The 12397-nt window shown below is 48.4% G+C and overlaps 1 protein-coding gene across 21 annotated transcripts in view; it reads left to right on the top strand.

The window, feature by feature from the left end:
* The window catches only part of CaMKII (Calcium/calmodulin-dependent protein kinase II), a 196973-nt gene that overhangs the window by 84657 nt on the left and 99919 nt on the right, over window positions 1–12397 (top strand). For all 21 annotated transcript variants that reach the window (XM_084587670.1, XM_084587665.1, XM_084587671.1 and 18 more), the window contains exon 3: window positions 601–660. In XM_084587670.1, the coding sequence (XP_084443796.1) occupies window positions 601–660 (60 nt within the window). The remainder of the gene's footprint in view (window positions 1–600; window positions 661–12397) is intronic.

Here is a 12397-nt window from a genome sequence, read left to right as displayed (position 1 = left end):
CAACCGGCTCCCTCTGACTCGACCCGCTAGCGCCGGGCTTATGTATACAAGGCTTATGTGTTCGGTGCGTTAAAGCACACAATTTAGTGCATCATTTCGCTGTTAATAAAATCGTGAGCGGTTAGAGTGGACTGCGAGCACGCTTTCTGCGGTTTCAAGCTGTAGTCCGTGGTGTCACATTTATTGTCTTTTACGCACGTGATATAGACTATCCAGTCATGATAAATCATGTCAGTGGCGCGCCTGAGAGAGCGTTCAGGTATGTCGTTGTCATGCCAGTTGCTGTCCTTATATGCTTATATATTTGTGCGATGGAGGCTTGCATTGCATCTCCTGTTATTTACGGCCGTAGAATTACCACCACCACCACCACCACCACCTGTTTTTACGGTCATATTAATGAAGATGGGCGGTGCGAGCGGGGCAGAATTAATAAAACTCACAAAAAAAAAGACTTCTAGTTATTAGAAAACAGAATACTGGCGATATTTGACTCGATTTCTCGGTATCAGGGCACTAAAAAAAAAGAAATGAAGTTATGGTGGATTCTAGCAGTGCTGACCTACTTTATTTTACTCCTCTTTGTTTCTCCTTTCGCAGACTTCCAGAAGTTGGAGCGCGAGGCGAGGATCTGCCGAAAGCTGAACCACCCCAACATCGGTGAGTGACAGCCGGCGCTTCGGCGCCCTCCGAGGCATAATTACGGCGGCGAGCGACGCACAGTGATGCAGTGTGCCTCCCCCTTGCCTCTCTTTTGACGGCCCGCAATTAACGGTTCCTTCGGCGGGGATGCGCGCTCCGGGCGCGGTTTCTGCATTCAATATACCCGGCCGCACTCTGCGCGCGCGGCGTCACCCCACCGCAGTGGGCTCCTGGCATGTCGCAAGTGCGGCCCGCACTCAGCGACTGACTTTTGTCGGCGCGACTCCCCAAGAGCTCCGGTCGCGGCTTGGCGACGGCTCCTCTTCAAGACTTGCATTCGAAGAGGCTCGGGCGTCTGCCGGGAAATGGCGAAGCCTGTGGGAAACCAAAAGGCCTTTGCACGAAATAGAGCCCGTCTTCCGTGCGCATAAAGTTACAATTGCGGAAAATAGTTAAACGACTACAATGACTCCATCAGAAATTTGACTGATTAATGTTCAATTACAGCCTCTGAAAAAAAGCAAGAGAACAAGTGCAGGAAAGTAGCCGGTTACCATTGCGTTACTTTCCCTCCAGCTTTTACTGTCGTGGCACAGATTTCCTCGGACAACAATTAACTATGGTCCTCATTGCTTGATGTTTCGTTTCATGTTGCCACTATTGAAGAGCAGTTGTTTTTCTCTGTTATCACTAATTTTCTTTCGTTTACTCTAGTAGATCAGTCGTTACACTAAGCACTTCCTCATTGCGTGGGCTGCAGGACAGTGTGTGAGTTACTTTGCGCGCCAGATCATAACCTCAATAAAGGTTGTGGTTCCAGCAGAAACTTTGCCTTCTCTGTGTGGAAGCTGTCGAGTTTGGTGTATAATTGAATGTAAACTGCGGTGCCATCTGACAGTGGGGGTGGGGAGGTATTTCTCAGGACGACGGTGACTGGCATATGAGTCGGTGGGGACCCGGTCGGGGCCCAAACATCGCGCACAATGCTTCGCTGCGGCCGATCCGTTCTCGCTTTGTCACGAGAGGAAGTTCCCTGCTAGCATAACGTTTGCCGCCAGGTTGAAGGTTTAGTGTTGATCGACTGGTTGCATCTTGTTTTTTGGAAGAAAAGGTAACGGATTGCGATTGATCGGTTACAGGGAAAAAGTAATTACCCGGAACGTTACCTTTTGAAAAACTAATAATTACTTAAAGGAGTATAGACACCATTTTTTGAAGCGTCGGAAGGAATACGATTGCTTTCCTGGTTATACAGAGATGCTCCCCAAGCAATCCCAACCTCGCACGTTTCCGCGAAGATATTTTAATTTGATTTTAAAAACAAGCCAGGCAAGTACTCCGTTTTTCAAAACCCATTGGCATCGACATCTCTGTGACGAAAACGTGTACATAGGTAAACAACATGACGTCATCAAACAACTGTGACGTGGAGTCGGCAAAGCAAAGAGCAGTGACGACACATGGCCGGACTCGAACAGCGCCGCCGCCGCTTCCGACCGTGCCCTGAGAAAGAACTCCGCTTCTGCTCGCTTTACTCGATGGCTTCTTCGTTGGTGCATGTTACAATTACCTCACCGGTGTACGTATGGAGACTGCCTGCTAAACTCAGGCCCCAACAGCATGCCTGCACAAGTGCAGGGCTTACGGCAACGGTGCCTGTCGATGGCGCACCGGGAACATACTGCGCCGCTCCCCGCCTACCCTAGACGTCGCTAGCCCTAGCTGGTTTCACATCGAACGAGCTAATGCTGTAAAAAACGTCGGAGTTTATCGCCGCTTTACTGGCAAGCCCATCTCGTAAAATAATTTCTTGCTTTGCGCGACGCCTTCAGCAGCGGAGCTAGCTGACATCAGGTGCGTCGCACCGGGCAGCAGCTGTCGAAAAAAAAAAAGTTCGCTTGTATCACTGTAAATATTTCTACCAGGACCTCCGTATTGGCCGAATAATCCTCGCAATTTAATCGTGACTGATAGTCCTTTGTACAAATAGCTATGTAAGCGAATGAACAGCGATCTGCGATAGCTAGATTACCGATAGCGGATGCCAAGGCAGCTATGACTTGGGAGCCGATCGCGGCGGCCACGGCTTTACGCACCCAGATTGCCTTGACTGCGCCAGATGGCGCCACATGCTTGGACGGCGGCACGCAGGCCTGCCGCGTCGGGACCAATCAGCGCGTGAACAGGCGTGAGCACGGGAGCCATCGGGAGAGCTTACGGGTTACGGTGGCTGATCGCATCATTACTAAAACATTTTTTTTAGAACAGCTTGGCTCACAGCGTTGGCCAACCGGACTGATAAAGCAGCATCTTCACGGTTCCTTTGTTCAACATTCCTACCAGTTGACATTTCTTGCGCGTCAACCCACCAAGCTTTCGTGGCTGCTGCTGATTCCTGCTTCGTCGCATGAGTCGCAGGCGAGCGGGTCGGGATTAAAGTGCCCGGCAATGTTAGTAACATCCACGCTACTGGGCAAAACAACGTCGCAGTACTAATTATGCTACGCTGAAGCGCTGCTCGACGACGATATTTTCGTGCACGTGCGACAGCAAGCAGACGAAAAACGCGACCCGAATGCGTCTTCAGATTTTGTGTTCACGCGATCACCAACCTTGCCAGTAGGGAGCGCTCGTGTGGCGTTCTCGTATCTTTGACGTCATCGCGCGCTTGTGTCCTGAGAGATCGAAACCGAAACTGGTCCTGATAAATGCACTGATAACAAATTAATTGATCTGTGCTGGGGCTTTTTGGGTCGCAGTCCCTCTGTTTTGGACCACTGTGGATCGATTAAAGCAAAAATACCGGAACAGAAAATGTACGTGTCTATACTCCTTTAAGGTTACATAAAATTGTAATTGAGTACAATAAATCACTTAGTTGTAAGCGTGTTACCTACAACTCAAGTTCTCTTATGTCACGCGGTGGAACGTTTTTACTGAGGACACTGGGGCTGAGTTCTCGTTGTGGAAGCAGCTTCAGGTGTTAAGGAAAGTTATTGGCCATAAATGTTTTTTATGTATAGGGCTGCGATTCCGCGGAGGCTGAAGCCACTCTCGAATTCTCGTTTTTGGGCCGTTAGTGTTATATTTGTGAGGTAAGGTGCTCCATATTATATACGGGAGCAAATTTTCCCACGTTTGTCGACAGCGGGGCTATTACGTTTGCACGAGTTCTGCACTGGCGGTGGCGCAAAGTGTTCAGGGTTATCTGTTGAATACGCTGCAACTTTTATGGGCTCAGCAACGCTTGACTAGTTGGTTGTTCGTCATATTAGAAAGGATGGCGCTTGAGACGGGGGCCAATAAATGGCAGAAGGCGAGAGTGGACTCCTTTTTGGTCGCCACTCCCGGCAGAGTAAGCAAGCGCATTGTTACCGATGCTCGTTACAGGGGAGTTTCTGAATCGTAGCTTTTAAATGCACGTAAAAACGTCTCACCTTACACGGAGAAATAGACCGGGAATGATGTGTGGCCATATATAGAGGTTGAATTCTTGGTTTTTGTGGCGAGAGAGAACAATAAAGAATGATAACAGCGCAGCGATATAAGTTTTTAAAATTTGGCTTTATTCCGAGCGATAGATAAGTATGCTAGGAATTCGCGCTGTAGCACTCATGTACTTCGTCATGTACTACATTATTTTGCCTCGAGGGAAAGGCCAGTCATTGCCAGCTGCACGGTCGTTATTTTTGACGGGGCAAAATAAGTGTATGACATGCCACAGTAGAACAGGCAGTTTCAATTTGGCGCCGTAGCCTCCTGCACACTTCATCATCGGACGTCGCAGCTGTACCTGGCTGTACTACTGCGCGTCCGGTGCGCTCAGTCTCGGTTTCGTACGAAAACACACACACACACACACACACACACACACACACACACACACACACACACACACACACACACACACACACACACACACACACACACACACACACACACACACACACACACACACACACACACACACACACACACACACACACACACACACACACACACACACACACACACACACACACACACACACACACACACACACACACACACACACACACACACACACACACACACACACACACACACACACACACACACACACACACACACACACACACACACACACACACACACACACACACACACACACACACACACACACACACACACACACACACACACACACACACACACACACACACACACACACACACACACACACACACACACCAACGAAGGCGTTGGGTTCCCGTCGCGTGGTTAGAAAACGAGTTATTCTTCGTTTCAAGAACTGACATGGCATCCTCTTGCTCACGGCTTCGAACTCCCCTTTGGGACTAACTTTACCCAACTGCATCAACTAAAAGTTAATTTGTGTGTTTTGATGAATTATCTGTTCTTTGACTTCCTTACAAGTTGTCTCGCATCATATTGTGTCCGCCGCGCCTCAGAGCTTGTTCCTGCAAATTTTCTTGAACCAAGTGTTACAAAATAATATATTTGAGGTAGGTTAGTGAAACCAGTTGCATGCGCACTACAGGCAATTTTTTTTTGCAATTACTTAATTACTTAATTAGCTAATTATGTTAATTTTTCTAACTTACTAAATATTTACCTTAGACCAAAAATGTGAATTGGAAAGTTGTAGGGCACTTTCAGAAACCCCCATTTCATTAATTGCGATAAAGAAAGTCCAACTTGTATCTTTTTCTGCAGGCTAAAAAGAATACCCGCGAAATACAAATAATACCACGTGACTAACGCATTTGAGCACCACGATTGTGGTGCACCCAGTCGTGGTTTGAGCGACTGAGTGCACCATATATATATATATATATATATATATATATATATATATATATACACACACACACACACGTACACATGCGATGTTCGCGAGGAAAGTTGTTAACTGCCGATTCGTTTTGATGAATATAGTTTAGAGCGGGAAAAGGAAACCCTAGCGTCGTGGTGAAAGCTATATGTCTATGGTTCCATATCCGTTGAACGTTGACTCGCATTGAAGAAAACATCGTATACCAACCTAACTCTGCTTGCTCACCATAACGCAGTCCCGTCATCGCATTTGTGTGAGCTCCCTCGCCTAAACCAGAGCTGTGTTTACCCCGTCACCGGGAAGTTCTACCTTCATTTCAACACTTTATATACGAGCTTGTGTGTTCAGGAAGGGCGTCATGCTATGACAGGCCCGGCCGCTTTCAAGATCTGGTGTAGTTGAATGAGCAGCCTCTACGGACGAGAGGAGCTGTTACTGGCTCAAAATGGGGATAGTAATACTCCTCGCTCTCGGAACCACTTGCAATCACTTTCCCTAGACTTCGCACTAGCGAAGATATTTAATCTTTTTTAAATTATTATTATCAAAGCTTTCAAGACATCGACTTTCTTGAAACAGCATAACTTCTGTATCACAATGGTATGTTTTTCGTTTGAATGACGGCTATATAATAATAACGATGGAGTATTTTCTTCTGTCATTTAGTCCGCCACTGTGACGTTTGGCCGCTGATCGCGAGGACGGCGGCGGCGACCCCGTTACGATGGAGGCGAAATGCAAAAAGATGCCGGTGAGCTGTGCGATGTCAGTATGCCTCGTGGAAGCCCAGTTCTCGTGGAAGTCCAGTTGGAGCGGTGTCAGCACAGTTTTTTCACGCCTTAAACATCCTCGCACGAGCCCCCTTCTCTTTTACCACGAGCGACTTCTTCCTTCCACCGATCTCTGGCCGAGCCGATATTGTCGTTACGCTAATGAGAGAGGCTGTGCTGCGGAGAAATCGGCGACCCATCCGGTAAAGAAAGAGCAAGCAGAGCAGCTGGTGAGGATCAGGCAACTGCTGATCTGTTAAAGGGTGATGGGGTCTCGACTGCTGCGCTGGAAAGTTGAAACATGTGCCGCACTGTATATGCAGTAACTCGAGCGTGCCGTAATCTTGGAATGACACTAGCATTGTCTTAGTCCTTAAGATAGGGGATATGTCATGGACGTGAGAAAAATTACTGATCAGTTTGCTACAAAATATTTACTGAGGTAATCTATAGGAGAATCGAGGCAACCTTACACGCCAGTCAACCGAAGAACCTGGCTGGCTTTCGGAAAGGGTAGAGCATTACACCACCATTCTGGTGATGAAGGAATAGGGAAAATATGACCACCCCTGTAGGTATAGACCAGTGCCGATCCCTGACGTAAGCAAACTGCAGTCGGCGCTGTTCTAGTATAGCTATAGCGCCTACATATATAGACATATGTATAAATCAAAGCTTTCGGGGTAATTTTGTGATTTCACATTGCGTGTTTAAAGCCGTCCCTTCATGAAGAATAAACACGTATGCCCTGTCTGAACAGTGTGGAGAGATTTTTAAAGTATGAAACGTCATTTCAAAAGCGATGGTATTTTTAAAACACCACGGTACGCGCGCATGGGAGTCGCTCCCAGATGTGGTATGATGAGGGTGAGCGACTCATAGACACACACTATAGGGCGCTTTCATGAAGCCATGCATGCCGGGTAATCCGCCATGATGTTGCCGCTGGCAGCAGACGGCGGGTAGCGCAGCCAGGCTGAATTGAGCAAGTGGTTTGTCGTTTTCGACGGTCCGCCGAGAAAACACGCGACTTTTCGTGCGCTGTCCTTGCGTGAGTGCAATTGTCGGCAGATTCCTGAGGAACGTACGCATCGACGCTGTGCTCGAAAAAATCGGGCGCGCTATGAAGAAATTCAAAGCAGTGCGATGTGGACCTTTTCAAGCTACGCGCAGGCGACAAACGTTGCAGACGACTAACTGCACTTTTCGTCTGGACCTGTGGCCATCCGTCGACATCGCCGACATTCACGATTTCTAGTTCTGGCGAATAGTTTGATACTTGCCCGGATTGGCATCGATCTCGCGTCTGTTGGCCCGTGCGAGCCATGTCGGCGTCGCTAGATGAACCCTTTGCCTTCTTGCCCTCGTGCAGACGTTCTTTTGAATCATGAAGAGCCAGTAGTCGATGTACGATCGCGCGCCAGCATTGTCTGCGCGCACTACGCGACCGACGAGGCTGTGTAGCAGTGCCGTGCTGCGTCGTCTGCTGTCAACGACGACATCATGGCAGGTTACCCAGCATGCATCGCTTCATGAAAGCTCCCCATATCAGCAGAGTTTTCTGATTTTTTTTTTTTTTCTCGCAGAGGCGGCTGTTCGTTAACAGTTGGGGAGCACTGTAGAGAAGAGTGTGAGAAGGTGTGCTGCATTATTTCTAAGATACGTTCTTAAGAAGTCGCTATAAATGTGCTTTGTAAAACCGGATATATCCCCCTTAAAGACGCGCGCTATACATTGAATGTTTTTATTTCCCGCAAGTTTTATATGTAGTCCGACTTGCAGTCGCAAGTACTGTTTCTCAAACTAGACAGCCCGGATGAGTTTGCATTTCTTGACAGTCTACAAAAAGCACGCTAAACAAACTGCGCATGTTTGTAGATGACGGTGCCGCTTGGTTAACGACTGCATTAGTGTGCAAATATAGCGCACGCGGCAGTATTTTGATCTTCACGAGAAGCTTAATTCTGTGATTCGAGGAAACATCCATCGGTTAGAGCGCCTCTTTTGGGGCGGGGTGAAGGGTATGTTCTGCTTAATACGTATCGCGGTGCTTTAACCCGGCCCCTAACAGAACATTCTTTCAAATAAAATGTACCAAAGGTTCATTTTATTGTATTTAAGAAAATGGTATTTAGGTCGGTGTAAAGCACAAAAAACACCATATAGTTATTTGTATTGTGGAAGTACTGTTATTTCAATTTACCTAACAAAGCACGCAAAGGAGGTTCCGAAGCAGTAACAATAAATGTCATGAAATATTTGTCACGCTCACAAAATCCCTCAAAAATTTCTGTTCACGAAATTGAACGCCGTACGTACTTTCTTGCGCCACCTGCACCACGTTTGCGTTTCCTTCTAAAGCAGCATATCACTTAGCGTGACACGTACAGCTAGTCCCGTGTCGGTTCCGGCCTTTTTCTCTGTCTTCATCTGTTTCACTGCAAGCAAGGCCCTCTCTAACGAGGTCTTCACTTCAGGAGCAAAACAGGTAGTGGTCTTCAGTATCACTCAAGTCGGTAGCATCGCCGCTGTCGCGATCGGCCATGTTAATTTTTGCGGTGACAAGTTTCTCCGTTCATGCTAAGCAAAAGCAATCTGCCCTTCATATTCTTGGCAAAAAAAGAAAAAAAAAAAGCATCAGACGAGCTCTACTCGTCCTATAACCGTATACCTGTAGTACCAGAAAGCGCAGGACGGGCTGAACTCGTCATGAGCCAAAAATGACAGCGAGCTTGTGACAAGCCTGGCTCGTCCAAGTCCGATAGGGTTTTAAAAATTCTGATAGCCTATAAAATGACGTTGCATATTTTCAAAATCTGTTCTAGGATCTATTTGGATATCCTTCAAGAAGGAGCCACCATTGAAAAGCCACGCTGTGAAATCAGGTCTGTGTCGCCGCCGTTTCACGCCTGTAGTTCGCCGGCAACTGCTTCCGGAATCCAGTTATCTTGGAAAGAATATATCCTTGTGGTGGCTTCGGCGCCTAACTTGGCGCCGTAATCCGTGCGCTCCGCAATCCGTGCGCCCCGCTGAATCGCCTCCGGACGAAGCTGTTCCCGGATGGTCCTTTGGGCTGCTTCTCGAACTTTGCCAAACAAGGCCTATTCTTCGTTATGAAACGATGTGAACGCGGCGTGCTCTGAGCAGTTCCTAATAGCCTCCGCTCTGCATACCACTCCATTGTCCAGCTTGAACGAAGTCTTCCCGCCTTGTAGTGTTGCCTTGTATACAGTGCCCGAACGGCGCACAAGACGCGTTAGAATATTCGATCTTCAGCGTTTGCTAAGCGCGCTCACGCGTCTTTTGTCCGGTCGAGGTGAGACTTGTTCACATGTTGCCAACGCCGCCAGCGTGTCGAATCGAAAATCCGTCCGACACAGTCCAGCGACTGCGCGTCGTGTACGGGTCGACCCAACTCGCTTCGACCTTTCACTCGCTACGGTTCGTACACGCCCAGTAGGCAAATTCCTGTCCGACAAGCTGACTCCGCCTCCTCCTCTCGGGCAGACGGGAACCAGTGAACGTCATTGCAGTATACGGGGAAGAAAGCGGAGCGCCGGACCCCGCTTTGTCTCCGCGCCCCTTTTCTCTTCGACCGTTACAAGAACGCATTGTTGGACGTCTTTGTATCGAACCCGGGAGGGGGGAGAAAATCGTTACGGTATCGCGTTGTTCGATGGAAGCGGACAGCACATTTGGACAGCCTCGCAGCTAGGAGGGCTGGCAGATGCGGCTGCAGAAGTTGCCATTTGAATTTCTAGAAAAAAAAAAGAAATGAAGAACTAATTTGGAAGAGCTGCGGGGAGGGGGGGGGGGGGGGGGGGCAAATTTCTTAAATATTGCCGTCGCGCTCTCGCGTTCACCGCGTCAGCGACCAAGTATTCCTTGACGGCATCGATCGACTAATCGACCTCTGCGCGGGTCAGCCTTTTATGGTCCGCCCGTCCGTCGCGTATACACCGGACGTCAACGGACGTGCCGACTGCTGTGTATACTCGCCATTGCTGGCATGGTCAACGGTGATGTTTGTATGCGTGACTTTTGCTGCTGGAGCGCTGGGTCAAAACAGGTGAAAGGAGCGCGGCTATATATACGGAAGGGAACCGGCGATCGAAGCTGCAGCGCTACCCGCACGCCAGCGGGACTGCGCGGCTGTCAGTTTTCTGAGAAGGGCAGCAATGACTGAAAGGGGATCGATTCCCTCTCCGCGGGCTGCCCTCTGTGATTGCATGGCTTCGTCTTTCCGAGTTTGAACATCGGGAAAAAGCTTCTGCGCGCAGTGCGTCAGGGTCGGAAGAGGCTTCGCGGATTCACGGCCGGTTCGGAAGTCTGTTATTCGCTCAGTGTGTGCCGCCCGTCGTTCGTGCACATATACCCTGACCATGATCTCACTTCTCAGTTGGCATGAAGTTTCTCATGCCATTGTCTCCTATTGAAGTAATCAGATCTAATGAAATAGTCATCATCATCAGCCTGACTATACCCACTGCAGGGCGAAGGCCTCTCCCACATTTCTCCAATTAACCCGGTTCTGTGCTAGCTGCATCCACTTGACCCCTGCGAACTTCTTAACCTCATCCGCCCACCTAACTTTCTGCCGCCCCCTGCTACGCTTTCCTTTCATTTGAATCCAGTTTGTTACCCTAAGCAGCCATCGGTTATCCTCTCTTCGCACTCATGCCCATTTCTTCTTCTTGATTTCCACTAGAATGTCAATTAATAATAAGTAATAAAAAGTAATAAAATAATAAAATCTCTGAGAGAATTAAGGTGCAAATCAGGGAAACACGATCTCTCCAGTTCCCGGTGCTGCATGCGGTATTCACAGATTTCCATTGGGGAGAAGTGGAAGTACTATTTCTTTCCCGTCATTTCTATGTGAAAAAAGCTAATGGAGAATACCTTATGAACCTTTGGCGACCCGGAGCTATTATTTATGCTCCACGAAACCGGAGTGTTGTTTCAGTGGACGGTTCGGATTCTGATCCTAAGTACTGATTGGACTGTGACGGTGCGGTCTCTAGGCTTCGTCTCGCTCATTCGCGAAATTTGAGCGCTTTAGTTCATCGATAGCAATTCGTCTTTAGTAACCTGCCATTTGCTGGCGCCAGTGACTGAAGGCACAGAATGCAAATCAGGTCAACGACTTTGGCAGGTAAAGCAGAACGGCGGGTTCAGAATTAATACATAGAGAAGTAAAGTATATGTTCTACATTCAATGAAGGGATCATCAGTTTACTATAGCAGCAAAACGTTGGAGGAGGTAAAGGAATACATCTGCCCGAGGCAGGTTGATCCAGATCACAAGCGCGAAACAACCAAGAGAATAAGGAAGAGGTCAAGTTCGTTTCGAAGATACCCTCAGATCATGAATGTCAATTTTCCAGCATCCCTCAAGATGAAAGTGTATAACCGCTGTATCTTGCCGGTACTCACCAATGGGGCAAAAACATCGAGGCTAACGAGAGATGGGTTTGAACTTTATTTCTACTGAGGCGCACTGACCTATGGAAAGGAAAATGATGCGCGTAACGTTAAGGGACGAGAAGTGAGCAGAGCGGGGGAGCAAACGCATGTTAATGACATCCCGGTCGAAATAAAGAAGGAGCAGACATTTCCAGGCCGTGTACAGTGCGAAGGCAAGATGTTAAAGATGGGTGCAGACAGGGCGGTCCGGATTGCGTACGGTCCATAAGGCCAGGTGTCTCGTCACAACTAGTTCACGAGCCCGTCCGGACGTGGAGTATTCACACGATCAGAACGTATAACGCAGCGGGCCATCCGCGAGTCCTCTTGATCTCGCCACGTACTTGAGTTGCTTTCGCGGCTACGAAAGCTTTGCTGCGCAGATTATAAACATATGAATACAGGGTCAAAGTGTCGTCTCGCTGCGTTCGGCGTGGCGCTTGAAGTATTACCCGAGGGCGGTAAATAGGTTCCTGCTGTGATATAAGGGACGAAGCCATGTATATGATAAGAGAGTATTTACACAGTGTAAGAGGAGCGTTTCGAAACCAACCCGGCAGAAAACAAACGCTTGAAACCGCCCACACTCTGCATTGCCGAGTGGTTTTTCTGCTTGAACCGCATCCACGCTGGTGCGAAAAGAAACTCTGAACTGACGCGCGCGTTAACCGAGCGAGGAAGA

Source organism: Amblyomma maculatum, chromosome 1 (genome assembly GCF_055883805.1).
Source record: "Amblyomma maculatum isolate TAMU_Amacu chromosome 1, ASM5588380v1, whole genome shotgun sequence".
Taxonomy (NCBI): Eukaryota; Metazoa; Arthropoda; class Arachnida; order Ixodida; family Ixodidae; genus Amblyomma; species Amblyomma maculatum.
Note: the sequence above shows the minus strand (reverse complement) of the source record. Positions and strands in the feature narration are given on the sequence as shown.